Here is a 27,593-nt window from a genome sequence, read left to right on the forward strand (position 1 = left end):
TTAATAATTCTTTTTTTAAAGGTGAATTCTATCAGTATTGATTATTTATTCATAAAATAATTATCTATTTAATTAATTCTAAAAATATTTCTTTCAATATTTAAATAATTTTTTAATAATGTAAACCTTGTATTTTTTTTCTCAATTATTTATTTAAATAACAATTTATTGTTTAATAAAAAATTTAGAGTTTTTATGTAAAATATTTTTTGCAAAACAAAAAATTCCAACCGATTTTTAATGCATTTTTGAAGCCACTTATTTTGCATTTGAATTGGTCGTCACTCAATCATTCATAGCTGCACACTTGAGCTTTATTTCTAGGCCATATGGTGGTCTCGAATAAAACCTCTATGAATCACACTTAACTGTATGCTTTGCCAGCTCGTGACAAAGTAATACAACTTAAATGCAAGCGAACGACAAATAGATAAAGATAGTTAACCTGAATTAATACCTAGAGAGTACTTTACGTTTCTTATTATATCTTTGAAACCTAAAATAAACTAATTGATTTAATTATTCATTAGTTTTTATTAAAAAAGAAATACTTTATCACTATACACTAAAATAGCACAATTTAATAAATAAAGTAAATTCCAATATATTACTTTATTAAATAAATACTAAGCTTAAATAGAATGTTGGAGATTTCTTTGCAAAAATATCTGATCAGAAGTCTGATCAATTCTTTTATTCTTTAATCCTTTTATTCACTCGATCTGATTTATTTATTCAATTAAAAGAACTTTATTAGTTAGAGAATTTTATTTTAGAAATAATTATCAAGAAATTCATGATATGAACATTTTTATTATGATAATTAATCAGCATTGAATGAAAAAGTTTTGTTTAGTTTGTTAATGAAATTGTGTTGATTGAGAAAAATATAGTGTTGAAACGATTTTCTTTCATCTATGACTTTTTTAATGAACGCATTCATGAAGCAGTCATTCATAGCTAGGTTGTATTGATCGAGTTCATGGCATTAGGGGTGGGAACGAACGAGGGTGAACGCAAAAGCTTCATTGAGCTACGAGCCATAAAGTCCTTGGAATAGAAACCAGGACATCCGGACTTGGCTTTCTCGCCCATTCACCCTCAGGTTGTTGTTCCACTTTCTTCAACATCCCCAACATAGCTTTTTCTCTCCCGGGGTTTTTTTCTCTTACTATTCTAGTGACTCTGTCAATTCTAAAGTCTCAAAATCTTCAAATTTCAACAATTGATTTTAAAATGGAGAACCTAGTAATCATTATTTTACTTTTTTATTACCTATTGACAGCCTTGAAATTTTAGGGATTTAAAATGACGCAAGTATTCTAAGAAATTATTTCTGCCATTTAAGTTTCATCAATAACTTTTTATTATAAATTAACGAGAAATTGGGTAAATTGACCGTTAGTAATGTGAACTCATTTTAAAATATTTTAGGAAGAAATTTGACTTTTGGGAAAAATAAAAAAATCTATTTATTAGAAGAAAATGTACGTAGAATTTGAAGCAATATTTTTTTCATTCAATATTGAATTTAAAAAAATATTTACGTTTCAAAGAATTTTTTTTTATTCCATTTATTATCTAACACACATGTTAGTAAGTATGAGTGAGGGATTTACATTTATCCAATTGTTCAGTTGGTGATTAAATTCTGCAAACGTAAAACATATCATTTGATCACTCTTTCTAGCTCTTACTAAATGAACAGGAAATGGTAAAAATGAATGTTGAGAACTAATTTCCAACTCTATGTAATATTTTATTAAATAGGTTAATACAAAACTTGAAGAATGATAAATTAAGTAAGAGTTTATTTTCAGTAGTACAGCATCACAGAGATAAATAAAATAGGGTTACTTGAGCTCCCCATTGACGTCCTTGATGTTGCCAGGGCTCGGGGATGACCTACTAACCTGAACTTATGTCCTAGATTCAACCAAACTCATGCCCTAGGTGTGGACCAATATAGGTTGCTACAAAGCGAAAATCATGTTGCCAATAATACAATTACTTTTAGACTTGAAATCATTTGTAATGAGAATAACATGACATTTCGTTTCTTGATAAGCTCGTGATTCAACGTGATGATTGATGAGGAAAAAATTATAACAAAGTAGAAAATCACGCTTCCATTGTACAAGAAAAAATAGTCACTGCAGCACAGTTCTGTGAAATTTTATATACCACGATCATTTTTCTTAATTAAAATCTAGAGGAAATTATTAATAACAATTATTAATTTTTTTTCCATTATTAATATGTACTGTTTGCTCTATTATCCACCCCAAGAAACACTAAGCTAAGCAGTATTTACCATATAGATGATTTTTTTTCTTCAAGTTTATTAATGAAAATATTAGGGCATTGTTTATTAGAAAAAAAAAGATATTAGTAATTATTAATTAAATCCACAATAATGAGAAACTATTGAATACTAAGTGAGGAAGTAAAATAGCTATTAATAGAGAATAATAAAATGAATTTTTTTTGAAGTGAGGAAGTAGATAAGATATAGACTTACTGTGAATCAGACAAGCACAGAATAATGTTAGGCACGACGGAAAACGTCGGTTAGGTGGTCACCGGATGTGCATCTTCCTTTTTCGAATGTGGTCCTACATATTGAGGTTTTAATAATGTCGGCATGATTTACGTGATCTTATAAGAAAATTCTTCATTGCTTTGTACTCATTGTCATTAAAATTCCCCTTTTTTTATTTTCTTTGATGTTAATACTGAATAAATTGAGGAATCAAAGTGAGTAATGTTTCAATGAAAATACTTTTTTTCTCCCTCTCTTGACTTTTTTGACTCCGCAAATTTATTTCATTATATTCGTAATAAAGAATAATAATAGTAAACGAATTCTTTTTTTTTTTTTTGAAGTTTCAAAAAGACTCCGAAATTACAAAAACCGCAAAAATTTGTTTCGTTGATTGAAATGTCGAAATAGAAAGCATACGTGCATGTTAGAGGGGGGCCACGACGAAACGGAAGTTGGTCCCAGTCTCCAATTGCAAGAAGGGCCGGAAGTCAGTTGTTCCCACGATGATCATCAACTTGGTAGTTTTATGCACCACCCGTTCGAGTTCTCATCTATAAAATATAAATCAATCCAATCACTGTCTGATAAAAACAATAACATTTCAAGTGACTTTGACTTGAAATCATGTAAGAATCTACTTAACAATTTTTACTTAACTTTTTACGTAAAATCTACCGTATCATTTTTCTGTATACGCTCGATATATTTTTATAAAAAGAAAAAAAAAAATGTTTAAGTTTCAAAAAGCAGGAAGAAAATCCTTAAAAGGGTCCAAGAGGATCTTAGGAAAGATTAACAAAAGCAATTGAACACTTCTACGTAACTTACAATGTGTATAAAGTAAACAGATGTCTTTAAAGAGGATTTTTTTTATTCAGACGAAGCTAAATATTTCGGCAATGACATATATGTAATTGTAAAATAATATTATTTGTCATTTTAAAATTATAATTTTAATTTTTTGTGATAAATTAATAATCAAACATTAACTTAAGGTTTTAAAAATTTTTTTAACCGATAAAAAAAATGTTAGTATCTATAAAAAAATTAGTTGAATAATTTTCCAACATTTAGATATTGATAAAGAATTTCAAACGTGAACAATAATTGATTTATAGTAATTTCTGATATTGATAAGAAGTATATAAATTTATGCGCATTTTAATGAATAATAAATAAAAAATTTTTTCAATGTTTCATTGCGATGTGAAGGTGAAACTAACATTGAATATTTTTTCAGAATATAATTCTACATTTAGACTCCGAAAAAAGAAAAAAAAAAATGAAAAACTAAAAATGTTGTTACTCCAAATGTGTACCAACACAATAGTCACGTGTTGAAAAGCGTAACAAGTGTAATGGACAATATTTTGGGTATAATAGAAGCTGGAGCAAAAATATTTGAAACCGTTGGTTGGCCTTGAAAATGAGGAAAAGTATAAAATTAGTAAGACAAAACAAACAGAGTGCAAAAAGGATAGTGACACTTTTAGAGAGTTGTTAAATGCAGTGGGGAAAAGAGAGAACGTCCTCAATAGCTACGTAAAACTACCATTGTGACCGATTCATGAATGAAACGGGACTTCCGGTGCGTGCGGGTGGGGACGGAAACAGTTGTAGAGCGTTACGTTATATGCCGATGAATGGAGGACACAACCGTTTTCCTTCTTCACCGCCAGAAGCAAACCGGCTTTGACAATTTCACGCTTTGCCGTCGTTTATTATCTCGTTCCTTTTTCCTCTTCATCTTTAAACCATATTTCGTGCCTTTTCCCTTTTATTTCCATCTTTTTCTTCGGCTTAAGAGCAGCTTAAGCAGATACCTGATGGTGTTTGATAATCGGACAGCTGCTCAAAGTCTCTCCAAAATGCTATTCATTCATGAAATTTCGTTGAAACATAGACACAGTTGTTATATTAAGGGCTTTCCAATGTGATTGTGAGATAAGTATAGAGGATTATATGATTAATGATAACAACAATTCATATCTAACGACCTTGTCACAGTCATTCATACTGATAACAATATTATCCATTCATTTGTTTTTCCATTTCACATTTTATTTTATTATTTTCATGCTATTATGTGACATTATATTTATACACACATACCTCATCCTTTATTTTATCCAATTCAATTAATGATTCATTTCTAATGTATTGTTTCAGAATAATCTCTCAATAATTACCTCATCATTCATTTATTTCTTTATTCTCATTCATACACTTTTTTCCTTTTAGCTGACTTCATTTATTCACTCTTTTTTTGCAGTCAATATTTATTTTTAAAATAAAATCTTGCTGATATTTATGAATAATTGATCACCAGTGTATTCAAAATCATCTCGAAAAAGTACTTTAGAGAATTTAATATTTAATATAAGCATTAAGAGTTGACTTGCGATTAGAATAGATATTTCTGAAGTATAAAATGACTACGAAATAGTTAATGTCAGGATAATTGCTGTGAGTAAAAATAAAAAATGAATGAGTTTTATTGAATATTTCATTGTAAATACGTGGATATTTACATTGATAAGGTAATCATTTGGAATAATTGCTTAACGAGATATTGTTAAGATAGTGAATAGAAACGTAAAACGTTTCTTGGAAAATTCATCCAATTATTTAAGTCGTTAGAAGTATTTCCTTTTTACTTGAATATTGATAATCATTTGAATAATTTATTTACAAATCCCATTTGTTTCATCAAAAATTCTAGTAAATAGCAGTTTATTATAAATACTAATAAGTGTTTAAATGATTAATTTTTTTTACTATAACAAATCTGGTTATAATTCCTAAACAGTTTCATTCAGGGATAAAAAATTTCTTATAATCCATATTGAATGAACTCAAGAACGAACGGATTATTTTAGAAATAAGAAAAAAACTTGAATTTAAAGCATGTTTTTTTACCTCAGCAACTCATCCTTTGATTGAAAATAAAAATTAAATAATAATTTTCAATAATAATATTCCAGGTGTTTATTACATAGTTTTTTATGACTTATATTTTCTTAAATTATTTTTAAGAATGGAATGGAATAATATTTAGAATAGAAAAGATATATTGAAGAGGAATGAAGAATTAAATTGTTGAATAGACTAAAAGATTTTTTTATGACTTTATTTATAATAAATATTCAAAAACAATTATATACTCATAATGTATTTTCTTTATTACAGATAAGCAGACAGAGTATAGATGCATGTAAAGATTATTTCCGAGATGATCTGATAAAAACTGACTGGCAATTGATGGTGGAACTCAAGAAGTTATTCCAGATCCTCTAAAAACCCATCCAAGTGTCAGGTGAAATTTAATTTTTTTGAAAGAAGGTAATCCTTATTTTTTGAATAATTTAAAGAATGGTAGAAAAAAAATAACTGCCTTGGGTTGTTGAATACTTCCATTTTTATTCACATGAATAGTGACAAATATTGATATTGAAATGATAAGAAATTATAAATATTCATTGAAAGTTAAAAAAAAAAAAATTAAAAGAGAACAGATATACAGAGTTAATGAAATTTAATATAATCAATAATTGAAGTTTACACGAATAAAGTTATAATCAGGCGTTATTACGCGATTGGTAGAACTTGAATGAATTGTACTATATCAGTCATTTTTCTCATGTCATTCATGACCTTCCTTGACGATTCATTTACGCTGTCTTTATAATGCTGTTGTAATAATAATAAGTAACGAATATACATATGATATATACAGCATATTTAGACATACATTCACGTATATCCATTATATGAAATTATACTTCCTTTTTACTTTTTTTTGTCTTGTAAGACACGTCATAACTATTTTTCACGTCATCATTATATGTAAATAATTTAATCATTGCTTTGATATTCACTCAATTGTTGAATCACCTCAAGTGAAAATATCTTTTTTGTATTTTTTAATTGATATATAGATATTAATATACAAAGATTTTAACAATACAATAAAAATTTTAATTAACAATGAAATAATTACCATTATTCGGATAATACACACATATACACATACTCATATCCAAACAAAATATCACAGACATGAATTATTATTTATAAAAAATATTGATAATTGAAGAAAAATAAAAAATGAACTGCAGGTACTTAAAGCTTTCTATGGTGGATATGTGAACGAATTATAAAAAAGATGATAATGTTGAAAAAATGAGACATAATAAAAAAGAATTGTCTGGAAGGATTTAATGAATACATTGATAAATAAAAGTCAGAAAAGACATAATTCCATTAATGACTTTATAATATTTGCATGAGGAAAATAATGATGAAGAAAAAGAAGTAAATGATAAAGATGATTATAAATTTTTACCGTACTTTATTAATTTATTTTTATTATTCTGTTTTCTAAGAAAAAAAAATGATAATCATGAATACGTTATAGAGATCATTATTATAACAAATAAAACAAGAAATATGTACGATAATCACTCATTCTCTCATGATAAGCTTAGTCTGTTTTTTGTATGTGGAAAAATGTGTTGTATTTACAATGTGTAAAAAAAAAAAAAAAAATAATAAATAAATTTGCAATATACGAATATGAAATAACTTAAAATACATGAATATAAATAAGTTAGTAAAGGTTTAATGTTTCGCAAAACTGGTTTATTCTTTGCATGAATAAATATTTTCATTTGATCAATTCATGAGAAAACTGTTATCAATGGCTTTTATTGCTACTGAATGGATAAATGAGGATTCATTAAAATATGTTTTACATTCAGTAGAAAAAAATTTCTCAATAAACTGAGTGATTGGAAAGAACTTGAAAAAAGTTTAAAAATTTATTTACAATTAACAACAATTAGTATAATAATAATTTACTAAAAAGAACATAAAAAAAAATAACAATATATTTTACAAACAATAAAAAAAAATTTCCTCAAACTTTTCCTTGCATAAAAATATTTAATAAAAAACGATAAAAACATGAATTAAAAAGCAGTTGTAAGTATAAAAAACATGAGAATATGCGTCAGTTAGTGTAATGGATATCATGTCGAGTTAAAAATACAAATATGTCGAAAGTAAACACGACAATTGAATGAAATATTAATGAATCAACAAGATAAGTAAATGAATCAGTGTTAAATCGAAGATGAAATGTGATTGAGAATATATTAGTACGTTTTCTTAGCTTGCAGAAATGTGTCATGTCCTTGCTTGGTTGTAGTGAGATAGGAGAGGAGGAGGCTCACAAGACAGAGTCGAGCTCAATGAATGCACGTCATTTCGAGTCATTCATATATCCGCAGGTTGTCCTCGTATCGCGCGGGTTCGCCTCATTCTGTTGCGTGTGCGCTTGTGAGAAGCGAGAATGTTCACAAACCCGTACACAACGAGGACTCGAATGCCATCGAGCTGAAAAGAAGGGAGAGATTCAAGGATTTGCCAATGGCGTAATGATAGCTGTTTGGAACCCTGCCTCCAATATTGATTCTCTATTTTCATCCTTCACCTATTTAAATTGCTTTATAATCAATACAACGATATCTGCATTAGGTTTCAACAGTCTTCAAATATGATATGTATTTAAATTTTAGCTCTAAACTTACTTTACTTCAAGATCTGGGTCAAAATTAAATCTCAATTGGGCCCAACAGACTTCGCACGAGTGTGGTGTCAATCAACGGTGTCAATATATGTAACATGTGAGTTGGTACGTACGATTAATATCAACAGGATGCATTTAGCTACTCTCTTCATTGATTTAATATTTATACTTATCATATTATTCTTCAATTCATGCCAACTTTCAAGTAATATTTAATAACATTTTCATCAGCTCCAGTCTTCGATACTGCTATTCACTTTGATGAAGATATTGTTAAACTTTAATTTTCACGTTGACATTTACTAAAATAACATCGAGTTTACCAAGTTGAAAATTGATATTAAAATCTAATTTCCTCTAGAGTTAAAATTGTTACCAAACATCTACATTACTGAATGGTTAATTCAACCTATTTATAACTTTATTTTAATTATGCATAATTTTATTAATGAATCAATGTATATGAATTGTGATTAGAGTGTTAGAACATGTTAATTGAATTAGAAATATTGTTTTAAATGAATTAGTTAACAATGATTTGTCGTTGTGGAATAATTAAATGAGACAAATAAGTAAAGAGACAAGATAGTAGTAGGATAATTAGCAGAGATTTTCCGAGGGAGGATATCCGGTGCGGAAATGTATCTTTATCCTATTCTATCGAGTCGAATCAGCGAACGTATTTCCGCTGACTTCTTGTTCTCTTTTTCTTTTCATTCCTATCTTTCTTTATTATTTTTGTTGGATACAAATTAAATGCATTTTCTTATCTTTAGAGTTTTAAACTAAATAGTTTTTCTCACTAGTTAGTAACTTATTTCTTTGCCACATTAACTAGCAAATGCGTAAATAATAATAATGGTAACATTACAAACAATACAACTCTATTGACTCGATTTTATTTTTCTCGAGGTTCTACTACTATTTCTCCATTCTTGTAGCAATTGCCTGAGGTTAATTGGTTAATTATCGTATACAAGAAATATGTACAATTCTTTGAAAGCAATAACTCATCTTATCATTAATTTTTTCCAATTTTTTTTTTATTTATTTCTTAACGATAGCATTATTTTAATTAATATTTCTGTGAATAAGAGAATAAAAAATATCCAATTCTGATGTTAGTTTAGATGATGTTGCGATTCTCGTTGTGTTCTCAAGAGACAGTAACTCGACACCCCACGAAGACCTTGACTGTCTTCCTCCCTTTTCTCCTTCTCCTTTTCCTTTGCCAACACCTTCTTACTTCAATGATATGCATTGCACTAAACTTTTCCTTCATCTTCAAGTTTAAATACTTTTTATTTTCTCCTTTTACAGTATACGTGTCTTCTTGGTTTAATAACATGTGTCCGCTGGCTTTATTGGTTCAACTGGACAAACGAGTTGCCTATTGATACATTTGAGATGATTGCAGCAAGTTACAATGACTTGAAGAAATACAATAAAAGCTCTATATAAAAGTATAAAATCATTTTAATTATTCTAAAAATTGATTTTATTTTTTTAAAAAATTTATTTATCTACTGTTTTATATAATAAGTATTTTTTATTAGGTAATGTTTAATAGAAGAAAATGGTTCTAAAGATGTAAATTACGTTCCTGAGTTTACAATATGAACATGAATGAAGTATCGTGTCTGGTCTACTGTAACAGCTACGAGTGATGACTTGTGAAAGAAAGGGAAAAGAAAAGAGCTAGTATGGTAACTTGTATAAATGCACTTTATTATATTAAGTAATAAATATGTTTCATTTCAATTGTTTATATTATCAGGATGAAATTTGAAAAATTCAACAACTTTAAGCAAAGATAGGTTGTTAGAAAAATCATATTTTTATTTAGAATCTTATCAATGTATATTCCACCACCACCATGCAACCATTTAAACAATGGCGCTTTTTTATGATAGATGGCAGGTAGATCGTAAAAAATGGATGAAAAGAAAGATTTCCTAAGTGCTAGAAATTGATCAGAGTATTGAAGTTAAAAGTATGCTACGTAAAATAGTGAATAAGAAGAAGAGGCAAAAAAAAGTGTTGAGAAATAGGAAGTTGTGGGTATAAATCGGCGAGATACGTTACTGTCTACAACATGGCCGCCGAGGCCAGCTGAACTTCTCTCGGAACACGTATCTCCTCTCACTTTAACTTGTTCTCTGATTCTTTCTATCTCTTTTCCCTTCGTGTGTCGTTTGCTTATCTTCAGTAAAGCTGGACAGCTTCCTTGATCATGTATTTTCAGTATTAGCAATAATTCGTGTACTGGGAGGAACATAGTTAAAAACAGGCAAAAGACGAAGATACTTGGGCAGGTTATGCGAGTGAAGGAAAAGCATTTGAAAAGTTATGCTTGTTGGTAGTAGGCCCAAGTTAAACTTAAAGGTTCTTCGCCCTGGGAGTGTCACCTCGTTCCCCTCTTGGTCCATGCAACACTCGAGTAAGAGAGAAAGAGAAAAGAAAGAGAGAGAGAGAAAGAATAAACGACGACCTGGCAGATCAGGCGGAAGGCGCGCGATGGAAGATCAACACGATGACGCGGGATGCGGGGAAAGACGACAGCTATTTCTGTGGTCTTAGGAGCCGCCGGTATAAAATAAGCAGTGAATGAAAGAGCCTGTTTACTGGCGGCCTACGCGATCACCGCTCTCTCGTCCCTTCTCCTCAGTGTCGTTCATCCTCTCCCTACTATTTAGAAAACTACACCGTCCGGTGAGTCGGTCTCGGTCGCCCTCACGCGATTTCCTCGCTAGAGAGGGACATTCTCGCGCCTGCGTATGAGCAACCTCGCGTGCGCGGTGGTATGGAGAGGAAACAACGTCTGGAGTGGGGGAGGCTGAGAAGAGCAACCGAGGCCGCCAGTGTGTAAGGAGCGCCCGTGAAGTTCCTATCACTTTTCTTGTGTTTTTCTATTTTTTATTTTAACACGTTATTCCGTGAACTTTTTTCGAATTTTTTCTCAATGTTTTATTTTTTTAACATCGGAGTTTTAACAAGTTGTTGTCAAAAAGTTCAACAAGTTTATATTTATTAACGATTCACGTGGTTTCATGAGTTTACTATTGGTCTATTTAAATATATCATTGTCTAAAATGGTTTTTAAATCACGTTGAAACGTGAAGAGTAATATAATTGTGAAAGTGACAAATTCAATAAAACAATCAAACAATCATGATTATTTATCAATAATATTTAAAATAATTGAATTAAAATTAACAATGATACTTGAATATTATTGAAATAAAATAAAGAAATGATTGAAGTTTTAAAATAAATAACAGCAAATAATATTTAAATATAAATATAAGAAGAGATTTGTAAAAAAGTTACTTTCATTTACTTGAGTTTATTCGTCTTCCTCTTCTTGAAATCTCTTTATCTCGTTCCCTCGTCGAGTCTCATCGCCCTGAAGAGAGGGGAAGAGTTTATCGTGGCACAACGACGGGGCTCGAGGAGCCGCCTCGGGATTATCGCAGGGTGCGCGCCGCGTTCACGCGCTGCGCGTACCAAACTGCTGCTGGTGGGTGTAGAGTGTTTAATAAATATTACACCGAAACTGTTAATTATTAAAATAAAAAAAAAAAAAAGAAAAACCAAAGTGAATGAAGTTTAAGGAGTCATATAAAGGCCCCAAAAATCACGAATATTTGTGTTGTAAATACATAATAAAAACAGTGAATAATAATATTGAGGGTAAAATATCATCAAGAGGGTGGTGGGGACGTGATTTATTAATTTAGCGCACGGTGGATTAAAAGTGTGGAAGTGTGGATACCTTAGACTGTCCCCCGCCCCCGGCGCTGCCACCGCGGCGCCCACCCTGGCCGCCAAATAAACAACTTAGTTGTTCAACGCTTAGGAACATTGAGGCTGCTTCAGGATCAATTGGTACTGGTGGTGGCGGTGGTTCTGTCATTAATCCATCACATATCACCACTGGATCGTCAATAACGTCTTCACCAATTACCACCCCGTTAATCACGAGGTCCGGTAATATTGGGAGACATCACCAAGGACTGAGGTGTCATCAAACCCCGCCGCCACCCCCGTCACTCGCGCCACCACAGTACCCCGCACCACCTAGGCCACCTAGTCGTAACGGTGAGTTACTTTTTTCAATTATTTACTCTTTTTTTCTTTTTAAATCAAAATTTATTCTTCTTTCATTCCATTTCATCCTTCAACATAGTTCATTTTTTTTTTAATTATTGGAACAACAATTAACATTCATTAAAGTCATTTAATAAACGTGTTTGATATTAAATCAATTGTGATGAGATAAATAAACATCACACTCAGTTGGGTGTAATATCATCAATTAAAGGTTGTTATTATTTGATAATTAATATTTCATTAATAACTTTTTGGTCAGTGATGCTATTAATAGACTTTAATCCACAAAGATATATTTGAAATTGACCGAATTCTGTTTTTAGATTAAATAAGTTAGTAGCGTGGACTATTTTTTGGATTATGATCTATTTATAAACTAAAGGCTAAATGTGCTAGCCAAAAAAATGTCGTTTTAGACACAGCAAATCAGATTACACATTATTCTCTTTATTAATAAAAATATTATTTTATGTAACATACTTCGAATATTTTCAAGTGAAATAATACTCGCAATAAAAAGGCCTTTATGAACAAGAATTGGTGAATGAGAGTATAGATAACAAAGAAGTGTAGATAAAGTAGCTAAATGTGAATGGTTTAAACATTTGTTCTTGAGTCATTAATGAATCATAATCTTTCATCAAACATTCATAGAAGTTTTGTGCTTTTGTAAAATATATTGATGTTATCTGTTTCTTCTTTATCATCATCTACCTTTCAATTACACAGCTGAAATGATTATTTTACATATATTGAAACTTTTGAAATTTCGAAATTTAATCACAGTAAATCTTTCGTAACCATGAACTTGGATTTCAATAATTCGAATTCCTTCCATTCGACTTGATCAAATTTGAAAGGTAGAATGTACTTAATATTTGATTCAAATTTATGTCCTTTTCATGGCCTTCGTCATCATTAAGACTCTTTTTTAAATATACTAACAAAATATTAGTGAATTAAATCATTCCATAATCCAGCATAAAAGTTTTACAAGACCAATTCTGTTCCAAGTTCTAAGTAGATAAATTATTGCAGTAGTCCATTAGTAATCACTTCTTGACAGGTTTTATGACAGCCTTGTAGCGATGGTTTGATAAAAAGTTAGCTCATCTGACGTTTCATCCAGAATAACAAAATTTATCTTTATTGAGTGTTGTTGGCTTTTAAATTTAAATCATTCAAGTGACAATGTTGATGGATTGATAATTTATTTACAAATCTTGAATGAAGCCATGTACTTGATCTCGGTTGAGAGTGATATTAAAATGATTCTTTACTGCTTGAAGAATGAAAAGCATTAGTTGGGAATTGTGGAGGGAATAATTGTGAAGAAAAAGTATAATAAAAATAGAGAAAATGAGCAAGAAATCGTTCTGGTTTCTTGTATAATAACATCAGAATCCCGACAGATGGTTCATAGGAGTGGTAGTGGCTATAAAGTAACGGTTATTAGGTAGGCGAGGTTAGAAGTTGGGTTAAGTTGCTAGTTCTTTACGTTTACTATAGTTTATATGTAATGTCTAACATACAACGAGTTCATGCATTGGGGAAAAAAGATATATACTACGAAAGAATAATAAATTGGTGGTGGGGTTTTGTGAAAGAATGAGAACCCGAATGTCATAGTTGTACATTCTCTTGCATGAATGAAACGCCAACAGTGAGATATAGAAAGCTACGAGAAAGTCTTAAGAACCAGCTTGGCACTTCCGCTCTCGTGGCAGTTATTGCGCCTATTCAACAATCAAATGAAGTACATGAATTTATCTACATTTATAATGTTAAAGAGAAATTCAAATGTGTATGCAATCCATCACTTGAGTGTTTTTTTTTTCTGCTTTAATACCTTTAATACGTTTGTCTTTGTCAATTCTCGTAACTCGGTAGTTTATGTCAATTGCGCACGCGTGGCATTATGGATAACGTGGTGAACGTGGAAAGAGCGGTGAAAGAAGGGAAACTATACAACCGTATGAATGAAATCCTCATTCTCGCCTTCTCAATTCTACTTTCTACACATGCGTAGTCTTATCACTGTTGCAATAAATGCAAATATTTCAAATTCGTTTTACGTGACTTTTTTTTTCAATTATTAATCAATAATGCAGATGGAGATATCAAGTGACCTTCTGACGACAAATCTATTTATTTTCACTACTGATAATCTTTTATTTATTTTTTATCATTATTATTACCATGTAAATGTTACATTGGATGATGAATTTTACTCCAATTAATGAAGTGCATATTTGTCTGAAAAAAGAGTTGAAAGTAGTTTTTATTGTAAAGGTTTTGTAGGTCAATTTACATTAATGAATTGTTGAATTGAATTGTTAGTTTTATATATATATATATACATACGATTCTCTTATTTGCTATCTCTATTTGCCAACCCCGTTATCTCTGGCCTCTCCGATTCTCTCTCTCTCCCTCTCTACTATCGACCTCTCACCGTGCCCACTGCAAAGCATGATCTACATTCATCATTATGTGTCATCACATCACATCCGGCCCGTATGTCCATTTGGTTCAAGTATTATATATTACACGCACATACATATATCTCTCTATTGGTGTTGTGTTGAATTTCTTTTTTTTCAATGCCAATTCTTTGAATAAAATATCAGACTAATTCATCCATGTTTCGTAAACGGAGAGAAAATAAAAACAAAATAAAAAAGAAAAATGGAATAAATTGAATGTCGAATGATTGTATCTTACTCTTTTTTCCATTCTGTCCTTGTCTTCATCTTTCACGCTTTGTCCAAAAATAGATTTTTTCCATGGTATTCGTGCCAAGTGGTGTGACACGTTGTACGGACGATTTCTTGTCTCACTTTTGCCCCAGAATATGTAGATTGTATGCGGATGTGTGGGTGGACCAACAGTGTAGTGGGTGGATTGGGTGGGTGGACATGAGTCTCAACCATATGGCATCCACATTCCATCTTCAGACCCACAGGCTAAAAGTAAGATACTGTCAAGAAACTCCAATAAGGCGAGAACAAAATGAAAGAAAGCACAAGAGTGAGAAAGATAGACGGAGAAAGAGATTGTATAGCAAGAGAAAAATTCATAAAAACTCTGTGTGGAGTCACTTACCTGCTGCTTTACCACGCAAGAATTCAACATGCCTGGAAGGTGTTTCACCCCTCTCCCAATTCATCCTTATTTATTTGTTGGTCTATGAAATTTAGTCACACTACCTTTTGAAATTTCTTGGGATACATCAGGTTTCATTACAAAAAAAATGATTTAATTAGATATGCAGTACTTGGAATGTATCGTTCTTGATTAAATTAATTGATATGCGTAATTATCACGGTATTCAAGTCCGAGAAATACATACACATAATAATAATCATACACAAGTTTGTTTACGTACCGTAACGGAGACACTAAGTGCTCAACATAATAATCACTTGTGTGAAAATATTCATGTTGAATTTCCTTTTTTAATAACTGTATTTACTACGTTTTATTTATTTGAGGGTGTAACATTAGGTCGATTAACTTGATCTATGTGTGTAGGTGGATTGCATAAAGAAAGTAGAGGGTTGAAGGTAGCTACTGAGCACACGTTTACTTGAATACTGTCTGGAGGATATCCGGTGTTATATTCTCTTTCACCCTTTTTCTTACATTTTTTACATCTCAAAATTTTCTATCCACTTTTGTATCCTTTCAAGTGCATCATTACCAATCACTTGATTACTTTTTGTTATCTTTCTCCGTCTCGTGATATTTTTTCTCCAAGTTTTTACTGCTTGCATATATTTAGTCTACAAAGATGTACTCATTTATTCAACGTTATGAAATGAATGAAAATTTGAAAAAAAGAAAAGAAGTTATTTAGTAGAAAATCCTTTAATTAGTTAAAAAGAACTCCCAAGGTATTATCCGTCCCTGGGATCAGTGTCTCTCTTAGTCTCTCTGTTGTTGATCCGTAGTGGTACCCATCTCTCTGTGGTACGAGTGTACGCGCCTGTTACCCACTCTCCAGGGTTTGGCTTGGTCGCGCATTGGGGTCCGTTTGGTGGTACGAATGGTCCGAACGGTGGACTTCGGGTGACTTCGTGTGTGTTCATTCACGTTCACAAAACCTCAGGAAGGGCCTTAAGTTGTGTGTGAAACGCGTAAGTGCGGGAGCCAGCCAACAACTACCAACAGGTCGCCACTGACTGAAATCACGTTGTCACACTGCGTACAAGGAAAGAAGAATCCTCCTAACATGTTCGTTTCTCTCTTTCGTCTTTTCTTAGCTCAACACAGAGCAAGTTTATCTCTTTCTATTAGCTCTCCTTGTTGTTCTACTGGACCTATAACCTCATGTTTCTCTTTCTTAGCGTCTACACAACTGCCCAGAGAAACTAGTTGAGCCGTCGCAGTCAATCCATGAAACAGCGGGGCCTCTCTTCTTCTCCCTGTTTATTCGTCTGTTTCCTCTGAAATTAGGAAATGCAGCATTTAAATATTCTATTCTTCGAATAAAATTTCTTGCTTGTTAAATATTTATTAACCATCATGTCATTCCACTTATGTTCTTGATGCTTATCAACTTTAACCGGATAGTATTCATTCAGAAATCCTTCAAAATTAATTCAAATATCTTTTTGAATTGTACTTTTTTTTTTTATGTTATATATACACATATACATGTGTGACTTGGCCAACATCTGCTATGTACTAGAGATGCTTGGTGAAATGAAATAAAAAGAACTTTTTGTTACATTTTTGTTTTAGAGTTAAAAAATGAAAAAAAAAATTATCAAAGGGGGAGGGAAATTAGATGCTGGTGACCCCACGCAATGTATCTTCACTACCAGATGTCAATTCTCTCCTGTAACTTCTCTTATTCTTACAAGTATAACATCTGTAAACTCTTTAGAAAATACTTTAAATGCATTCCTAAATATCTAAAAGAAGAGATTACTCCAAAAAGTTCAATGACATGATATTCATCGGCCATGTTGAAATACGCCATTGTTTTATTTCAAGTTAGGTCAGTATTCTTGTAAACAAAACTATATCTGAAAGGCAAGAGAAAGAGAGAAAAAAAAAGTAATAAATGAAACAAAATAAAAGAAAAATTAAATTATCTCGTGCATACACTTCTCTATAAATATTATCCGCATTTGCTTTCACGACGACGGTATGTTTACGTGGCGTTTTGCCGCGGCCAAGAGAGTACGAAGAAACTTTAGCGGTCTAAAGGCACTCTATACATGCTTACACAGCTACAGAGGCCGACGTTTTCGCAACGTACCGTAGGCTTCTTATTTCTTGGCAGTGCTCCCTCGCTAACTCCTGGAAGCAAACATCGTCGAGGTAACTCGGCCGGATTCTTCCTGTTATGTCTCGGGGAGTTCGACGTTCGCCCGGATTTCCAAGCCGGAAGCTTCTTCACGCTCTAAAAGTATCATTTTTTACTTGCAAACCACTCCAAACCATCTTTACCATACATCTCTATCTCTACAAATATTACAATATTTGCTATTTATTACTTCGTAATACCTTTTAAATAAATCCTTCAATTATTTAGTTTAAATATTTAATACATTTTTTTTGGTTTAATTATTATTATCTGCATCTGGACTATCGAACGGATATCCGGCCGCCGATATAATTGGAGAATGCACGTGTTACCCAAGGTTACAAAGCGACACGTATTGCATCACTCTACAAATACAATCAATTCGTATACTCATACACTTGAAATCGTTGTGTTTCAGTCGTTTTTGTTTTTTTTCTTAAAACTTGAGGTTTTGTTTATCTACGTTTGCCTCTTCAGCTTCCATTTTACTACAATTTTTATGCTACGTTTTTTATTCCTCTGAACTTGAATATTTGATTTGTTTTGTATTGAAATTGAATCAATTTTATGAGTTTATAGTTGGATTACAGTTTGAGACAGACAAAATTAGCTAGGGTTAAAGATGTTTCTCATCGTCTTTTTCTTCATCTTCTTCATATCATCCTCGTCTTGTTAATCGTCATTGGTATTACACTATCTTTGTTGAATGCTGCTGAGTCCAGTGGGTAAGAGATGAAAATAAAGTGCAAGTGAGAGGATCCAAGGAAAAGAGTGAGAGAAATGGAGTGAATTGAGTTAGGGAGTACAGTGAGTAGAAAAAGATAGAGAGGGTATGAATGAACGTGAGTACATGAGTAAGTGAGACGGCAAGAGAAAACGTGAGGAAAAAAGATAGATGGATTCATGAATGAACTTTGTGCAACAAAGATGGAGGTAATGAGTGAAATAAATATAGAAACGACTAGCGAACCAGAACGAGATGACGAGATGTCGTGATTTTAAGATGAAAACGGACTTGTAGAAAATTTAAAAGACTGTCATTGTTATTGATTGATGGCTTATCTCATTATATTATTTTTTGTTGCTTTAATTGCTGCATTTTATAGACAACTTCCAACACCTATTTCGTATTATTCCATTCATTATTGTTGAAATTATTTACGTAATATTTTTTCTTAATTCTTTTTTTTTTTCTATGTTAAAAGAAATTAAATTGTTTTTGTAGAAATCAATTATTGCTCTAAATAATATTTTATCATTTTAAATGCTAGATAAATAGATTTTTTAAGAATTTGTGATTAAAATTAGAATGAAAATAATGTCACGGGTTGTCAATAGATTGCAATAATTTATTCAGAGGTTAAATAATTTAGAGTTCATTAAAATTAGAATAATCGATTTAGTGGAATTGAAATTTTGTAAAAAAAACTTGAAAGTTAACAAACGAAAACAAGTGAGTTGGGAGTAAAAATACATTGAAGATAAATAATCGATTATTTATAGAAATGAGAAAATAGATAAAAGTAATCAAGGGCTTACCTGGCTATGAAATACTACAATGCAGTTTGAAGAAGAAGGCAGTCGACCTTCCTGGGGGCCTTGTTATATGCAGCAAACCTAAAAACATCGACTCTTTTCCTTTTCCGCCCCGTTCAGCAAGACTTTGACTCGGTCGTGCCTCCGACCCCTTATTCTCCGTGTCGCTTTTTATTTATTTTTTTTATCCTTTTTTCCTTCTTTTTTTTTCGTTTTCTTCAGTTTTACTGGATTGGTATGCGTTTGAACTCCAGTAACGAATTTGAGTCATCAACAAAAAATTTTTATTTCAATATTTTTCTTTGACAACTTTTTTATCACGTATATACACATTATTATGATTTTATTTTTAATTGTTGCTTTTTTTTTATTTTTATTTTTTAATCGATAACAAGTGAGTAAAAAAAAAATACATATATAAATGGGAAATTATCAGTTATCGTCTTTTGGCGTAAAACTCGAGAGTCTGTTATCGACGGGTTATCCGCAATCGATTGCGTCAATTATTGAAGATAGTGAATCTCTGATATAACAGCCGGTAGTCAAAATATATCTTGACTAAAAAATATATTTATCCAATTAATAAGCTCGAATATTTATATTTCATGCTTTTCCTTAAATGAAAATAAAACAAATTTGACACTAAAAGCATTTCCGTTAAATGAAAGTTATATATTGGATGAAAAAATTATTGAAAAGTTGTTTAATTATTGTCTTCATTCTCTTTGACAGCTTAATTTTCAATTCAAGATACAATATCAGGCCTGTCATTTAAAAACTTCAACTTTTAAAAATAACCACTTATTGCATCCATTTATTATTTAAAAAGTGTCAATTTAAAATATTAAATTTAAAAGCCTAAATTTAACTGCTTATCACTAAGATTTAAACAGGTTTAAAGTGAATACATTCGTTTAAGAGATTAGTAATCTTGATTGATTCTCGTGATAATTTCTTAATTACTTATAAGAATAGATTAAACTTTTAAAAGTAGTAAGTTATGATTATATATACATAGGTATGTGTACTATATTTGTAGCCTGTACTTTATGTAGCTTGTCACTCGATAACGTACTGAACCCCACGCACAAAAACTGTTAATGCCCTCGCGAGTCAGCATCCGGTATCGAGACGAGTCAAACGGACGCTTTAAAGAAAGAGAGAAACATAAAGAATTAAGAAGAATAGCAAATCTTTTTTTTTGTTGTTAAGGATTTCAGGCACTTATTGCTTTCTCCCAACTCACTCGTTATGTCGACCTTTGTCTCAATAGCCTTAAAGTAAAGTCTGGGATCTTGGTAACATGAAAAATTACCTCTATTTTCAGAATAAATAAAAGATAACAATAGAAAAGAAGACTGGGAAAAAGAAAACTTAAAGTTTCCTGTTTCCAAGTAATTAACATCCATTGATTGAATAGAAAATCAATGGAATTCATTGAATTTAATGTTTCCGTTCTTGATATGAGTTTATGTTAAGAATTCGTTAGTGGTAAGTGGTATTAATGTTGAATGAATTATTAAGAAGAATTGATGAGGTAATTTAAACTTCCCGCGGAAAAATAATGGCAGCGTCATCGAAGCGCGTGATGTTTTCATTCAATCGAAACTTCAATGATAGCGTCGATCCATTCATAAAAAGCCCGAGGCTGAAAGTTACCATCCCCTGACACCGCAAGATGTCGTCTTTGTCACTCACTTCCACCATCTAGTCATTCCCTCTCCCTTTCTCTTTTGCACTCACGTTTCGTTGCTTTGCGTAGGCATCATTTCCCCTCCTGCGGTCTTACGAACGATTAGCATCCAATAAGTTTAGCTGTGCACGTCGATTCAGTCGTTTCTCGACGCTCGATGCGCGCGCATCTACTATCTTAATACCGCTAAATTCGAATGTACTTTTAATTTATTTTTATTAGTTTTTTTTTTTAAATATTCTTAAATCATTTTTTTTTAATCATAAAATTTAATTTTTATAATTAATAAATTATTTAGAAATAATAAAAGAAGAATTTTAGGGTGACTGTAAATCTTAGTGAAATAAAATTATCGGTTTCATGCAGTTCATTCTTTATCAGGATTTAATTAGTGCACAAGTCAATTTGAAGGATTTGTGTGTTAATTATAATATTTATAATGAAGATGGCAATTCAGTAGTGCAAAAACGTGATATATCATTATTATTAGAGTTTTGGGGTGGAACACCGGTAAAAAAACCGGTGCTGGTGATTTGCAGTACTGGATACGAAAGGCACGATTTTTGGGGAAGGACAACGTCCTGCGGGTACAGTTTTTTTTTTTTTATTATTATTATTATTATTTAAAATGTGAATTTTAACAAGCCCTCTATTTTAATTTTCTCGTTCAAAATTCAATTTTACCAGACTCGTCCTTTTCTTTTCTTATAATTGACCATGGCAGGTGTCTGTTCTCCTTCACCAAGCGGTTCATTCTTATAATGAATTCCTTCAGAATTTTTTATTACTTTTTTCCATCTTAGATATTTTTTAATAAAGCAGAAAAAAAACATCACTCTAAAATGTGATTACATGACTAACAATTCAATTTCAATTTTCTAACTTAATTACTTAAAGTGATGAAATGATTATAAAATTTTTTAATAAAATTGAATTAACCTTCAAAAATATGCTGTATAATTTTAATTTTATATGTAAATAAATTTTTTAAAACTTTTTGCGAAATATTATGATAATAAAAATAAATGAGGGACATTTAAAGTTGTAAAAAAAGTGTCAGAATAATTCGTATGATATAAAAACGATTGTTGGACTTATGAAAGTAGGCCTCAGGAGTCGCGACTGTATCGAATGCGTGGGTGATGAGAGTGGGTGCCTCAGGCATCGCGACGCCTACGAGGCGCCCACCGAGGTCTCTTGGAAGAGTTTCGAGACTGCGACAACGAGGATAGACAAACTTATATAGACAATAGAAGCATTTATATATTAATAAAATTGATTTATAATCGGATATTTGAAATCGTTAATTATTTCATACATTTGTGGTTGACATTTGTGATGAAAAATCGAGTAAGATAATACTTTTTTTGCTGAGAGAAATCTGCAGTGCAGTGCAAAAGCAAAGAGAGAAAGCAAATGTATGAGACAAAAAAAGAATAAAATAAAAGGGAAGAAAAGAATAAGAAGGAAGGAGACCCTCGAGGGTCTCCCACATTTACCTGGTGGCTGGCTATACAATGAAAGGGGGATCCTTGGAAACGGTATCGGTACGTGAACGCAGCCATCTGTCTTTCTTGTGAATCCCCGCCTTATCCTTATAACGCTTTCTCTGTCTTAGTTTGTGCGCATCTGCCCGAATTCCCAAGAAGACCCATTCAAGCTTGCAACGGATACTGACTTTACCTGAGTCTCCGACGTCGTTTTCATTCTCTTGGTCATAGGAAGCAACCAAACGCCAGACTAAAAGGACAACTTCTCCTCCTTTCTGCATTCCATTCTATTCTTTTATCTATGCGGATTTCTCTTCCTTCCTTTTTTCCACTGAGTTATTTTATTTTTTCTTCTATTTGCTCCTGCTGTTGCTTCATCATCGTCGTTGTCTTTTTTTCTCAAGAAGAAGGAGAAGAAGAAGCGAAAATTTCCCGTAGCTTTTCTTCTTATAATGTGTAAATAAGAGGAAATATTCATTTCAAATGATTTATTGTCGTCATTTTGAATGTTGTAATAGGGCATAATTGAGCGTAAATTGTGATAAAGTTTAAATGCTACACGCGAGTTTATCTTTATAATGAACAATAATAGAATGTACCATCCGACGGAAATAGATGCGGGCGCCATAATAATAGAATACTCCAGGAATAAGGCAGTCTTGAATTATCTGACTCATTAGAATTTATAAACAGACATTCCACTAGGTATACTAACTGGAAGTGTATTTTTGAGTAACGCATTTCTCTTTTGATAAGATTAATAAAACATATTATTACTAAGAATGATATAATAAAAATTAATTGGCTAAAAGATTATTTAATATTGATATTTCAGGTGGGGATGAAGTGCGTGTTGCGAGGACGGGAAGCGGCCACGGGGACACAACCTCAAATGGAACGTCGACACCAACGAGAGCGGTACCATCCCGTGCAGGTTGGGCAGTACGTTCACCAGCAGGTCCCTCATCATCAGCATTATCATCGTCACTATCATCTTCATCACCATCTTCGTCGTCGTCATCATTGGCAGTGCAAAAGTCAACAGGAGTATGGACTGATCGTACAAATGCATCACCAGCACCATCAGTTCACTCAATTTCCAGTGTACCTCCAGCGTCAAGTGTGTCAGGAACTCATCCATCATCACTTACGACACCAGTGCTCAGTCCTCGTCAAACAAACCAGTCTGGACGTTGGCCTGAGAGACTAGAATTACGAGCTCCAATGTCCAGTTCAAATACAATTGGATCACGGCCTCCATCCTCGGCTTCCAGTGGATCCACTAATAATTTAGCAAGAGTGCATGGTGGTCATGATCATACGCGGCCTTTACCACCTCCAAGATTGCCTGAAACAATATCAACAATTGCACCGTTGACAGCGCCATTAACGCCATTGTCAACATCTAGTAGCTTCAGAACGAGTTCAAGATTACCTCTGATCAGTTCACCAACTGATAGCATTAGAAGTGAAACGTCGAGAACTGTAGGTGAAGTTACGTTGACGGTACCAAGGCCGGATGGCGAAAGAATAGTCAATGAGTATGTGGAAACACCATTTCGACAACCAACAACACCACCAAGTCAAAAATGTTTAAAGAATGAAAGAAGCCATCATCATCATCATCACCACCATCACCATCATCATCAGTCGCAGTTACAAAAAGCTTCAGAAGCACGACCACAATCTCGGAAACATCAAGCACACTTATTGCAGTCATCACCAAGTCAACCTGTTACTAAGCAACCGGTATCTTTTACTAAAGAACCAGCTAATGCTCTTGGATCCGGTTCTCTGAACAGGCCCAATGACACTAGTCTCTCCATCATGTGTGACTTTTGTGGCCGATGTAGATGTGAATCCTGCCGAGAACCTCCGCCTCTTCCTAGTCGATGGCTTTGCCACAATTCTTGCTACTGTTCGGCTGAAACTGCGCTTGATTACGCATCTTGTCTTTGTTGTGTCAAAGCGATATTTTATCACTGCGCTGATACTGGTGGTAATGGAGATTCTGAAGCTGGAGGAAGCTGTGCAGATGAACCATGTTCCTGTTCTGGTTCGAGAAAAATAGCACGTTGGGCTTGTCTAGCACCATTGGCTATGATTTTACCTTGTTTACTATGCTATTGGCCGCTCAAAGGTTGCGTTACCGTTTGTGAAACCTGTTATGCTCGGCATGCAGCTCAAGGCTGTAAGTGCGATCCCAATACCATGGGAAGACATCATATTGGACCGCCCAACTCCTTAGTAGTTTCTAGAGACTCTCGAGATCCTGAAAAAAGACTACTAGATCCTGTAACACCTGAATTATGAACGAAACCAGAAAATAATATGAATCTAGTGTGTATTGAAATGTAAAGTAAACAAAACATGCTTTTGAAAAAGTACCAAAGTGCGAGTTCCGAATACAAGTGCCGGGGTAAAAGTGTGTATTTGGACAAATGTTTAAGAAATATACGATGATGGGTCGATAATATAAATGTGGTAGAAAAGAAGAAGTGTATCGCAATTAGTACAAGAGTTGCATTTAAGATGATTGTTATTTTAATGAAAGATACGCTATTAAAGTTGCATAAGAAAATGGCTAAAAATAATGAAAAAAGACCTGGAGTTTTATTGTATTTATTATTCATTTGTTAAATACGAATGATAAGAGACATAGTAATGTGCGAAATACTGAATCGTGTCATTATATTGAATATTATTATTATTATTATAAAAAAAAAAAATAAATTAAATTAAATAAATAAAATAATAATAACAATAATAATAATAACGATAATGATAATAATATTAATAAATAATCCTCGGACGTTATTTTAAACAAATTTACAATGACATTAGAAACTATGTAGACATAAACATGCAGACAATTAACAGATGTATCCCCGATATAAATTACATTATCACTCAAGTGAACAACACAACAAATAATAATGATTATTATTATTATTATTATAATGACTAATTATATTACTGTATATTACATTTGTATAAAGAGTAAAAACTTTTTCTACAGTTTATTTATTTATAAAGAGACTCGTCACGATGTTTTTTTTTGTTGGAATTAGAGAAATGAAAATGTTATGAAAAAAATTTCAAATATTATTTCTAATATTTCCTTTTTATATATCAAATATATATACATTATATATTTATATATATATATATAATATATAGATACTGATGTGAATGTAACATGTGTATATATTTATGTATAAAAATGGAGCTAAATCATTCTAATTTCAAATTATTAGACGACGAAAAGATAAAATAGGGGAACAGGAGTGATAGATAGGAAGTCGTACAAACAACAACAAATTTAAAAAAAGGAGAATATGATGATAATGTGGTTAAGAGTAAAGATAATGATTAGGATGATGACTATAAAACTCGAGCAAAAAAAAGAAACGAGTACGAGTGTCTTTACTTTATTAATTTTCTTTCCAGTATTATCTAGTCTTGTGAACGTTTCGTCGATGTGAAAACGATAAATTAGATTATTTGTTAATTATTGTTGTCTATTTTTTTACTTCCTAATTGCTTTAATATAAAATATAATCTGTTTAAAAATCTAAAAAAAAAAATAAATAAATAATTTAACATGTTAAAATATGTGAAATAACAACAATAATAAAAAGAAGTCTATAATCTAATGATTCGTTTTCTTTTGCACGTGGTATCGCCATTTTGTTTTATGATTATTTTTTGTAATCAAGATGAGAGCCTGTGTGTGTATGAGTGGGTCAATGAGCGCAACAGAATGAAACAATTAAAATGGATGAAAGAGGAAAACAGAAGCGTAAATATATTGATTTATATATTTACCATTTGTAATCACTTTCGATTCAAGATATATTTATAATGGATTAATTTAATAAATTATTCGTAATTATTGAGGGGGATGTGGGGGAAAACTGTAAAAAGCAATGGAAAAAATATTAAAAACAAAGATTAAACATTAAAATACAAATTGACATAAAAATAATAGCGATTAATAGTCAACAAATAGTAGCATGATGGCAAAAAAAAAACATGTAGCACTAGAAAAAACAGTATCACTGACCGTAAATGTGGTAGATAATATACAATATATTATAAATCTGTAAAAGACGAATATTAAAAAATAATTTCATTATATTTACCAAACGAAAATTGATAAAACGAATTTTATGATGTAAATGAGAATGAATGATTGTAAAAGAAGAAAAAACGAAATCACAAATGACTCAATGTATGAGAGAATCACGTAAAAGCCCCCTTTACGTTTACTTTTAAGCTTACACCCACTGTATATGTCTTGTAAATATATATTTGAAAAATTTGAGAGATGCATTTGTTGTCTTTTTTTTTAAAAAAATAATCTCCACCTTACTGAACTATTTTTAAACTTTAAGAAATAAAAAAAAAAAAAATTAATATGTAAATTTATTCATAATGACAATTATTATAATGATGATTGTTAAAGATTATAAACGGCAATGAGATTATGATGAGAGTACTAGTGGGTCTAACGTAGTAAGACGAAGAGAAGAAAGCAGAAAGAGAAAAGAATGGCTATTACACGGCAGAGATTCAGAGGACAGCCGGTGAATCGTTTAATGGATTTACGACCTTCTTCAACCTCCATTGCTCTTCACTGCTAAAAGGAATAAGCAACGCTGTGAATGGAATAAACAGTGGGGTCGTTGTACGAGCTATAGGGATCAAAGTTGGTTAATTATCCACTACTATCCTTCTCGTCCACGTAATCTTTTCTACTTTGAAACCCTTTTCAATTGCTAATTACTTGACAATATTTCAATGGATCCCTTTAAATAATGCAAATAGTAAAACTGTTAGATATTAATGTGCAGAATGAAAACAGACAGGTTCGATATGTACCAGTGAGGGAGAAAGAGAAGCTAGAGAGTGTGAAAGACGTGAGAGCGGATGTGACGTGGCTTGTTGGACTATAGAGTAGTAGTATAGATAGCTATACGACTGCTACGACCATTGATATAAAGGGAGAGATGGGGGATGAGCGACAGACCGTGAGAGATGGTGGGAGGATGTATTTCTGGAGGGAGGAACGACGATTTAAAGAGGAGGGGGATGAGTGGGACCACCGGAAATGCCAGTTAGCCGAGCGGGCCGCATCCGCTTCAACCTCCACCATCAAGAGGGATCTCTAATGCTCTCGATCATACTCACTAGATCTCCGGTTTATGTGCTGACCAATTATTGATGCTTTTTTTCAGTATTCATCTTCTTTCATTTATTCACATTCTTCGTTGTACAGTTTCCAGAAAATAACTGCTGATAATTCA

At 32.0% G+C, this 27,593-nt stretch overlaps 2 protein-coding genes across 3 annotated transcripts in view; both read left to right on the top strand.

The window, feature by feature from the left end:
* eIF5B (eukaryotic translation initiation factor 5B) overlaps window positions 1–7,131 on the top strand; it is a 37,381-nt gene extending 30,250 nt beyond the window's left edge. The window contains 1 exon segment of the mRNA XM_035092658.1: window positions 5,735–7,131. Within this exon segment, the coding sequence (XP_034948549.1) occupies window positions 5,735–5,842 (108 nt within the window). The 3' untranslated portion in view covers window positions 5,843–7,131.
* Window positions 7,132–7,477: 346 nt separating this feature from the next.
* On the top strand, window positions 7,478–26,619 carry sty (sprouty). Of its 2 annotated transcripts, XM_035092659.1 has the most exons (4): window positions 7,478–8,240; window positions 9,456–9,598; window positions 9,692–12,236; window positions 23,120–26,619. In XM_035092659.1, exon 4 carries the CDS (start codon window positions 23,509–23,511, stop codon window positions 24,595–24,597), a length of 1,089 nt encoding a protein of 362 aa, XP_034948550.1. In that variant the 5' UTR covers window positions 7,478–8,240; window positions 9,456–9,598; window positions 9,692–12,236; window positions 23,120–23,508; the 3' UTR covers window positions 24,598–26,619. The 2 variants fall into 2 exon arrangements, with proteins under 2 accessions (XP_034948550.1, XP_034948551.1); XM_035092660.1 differs by lacking the exons at window positions 7,478–8,240; window positions 9,456–9,598; window positions 9,692–12,236 and adding an exon at window positions 20,600–21,381.
* The last annotated feature ends 974 nt before the right edge of the window (window positions 26,620–27,593 follow it).

The sequence above is a fragment of the Chelonus insularis genome, unplaced genomic scaffold (assembly GCF_013357705.1).
Source record: "Chelonus insularis isolate UGA/USDA-ARS -01 unplaced genomic scaffold, ASM1335770v1 contig_94_pilon, whole genome shotgun sequence".
NCBI classification, from domain to species: domain Eukaryota; kingdom Metazoa; phylum Arthropoda; class Insecta; order Hymenoptera; family Braconidae; genus Chelonus; species Chelonus insularis.

Coding starts and splice junctions, on each gene's coding strand:
- sty (XM_035092659.1), top strand. CDS start 23,509: ATGTCCAGTTCAAATACAATTGGATCACGGCCTCCATCCTCGGCTTCC.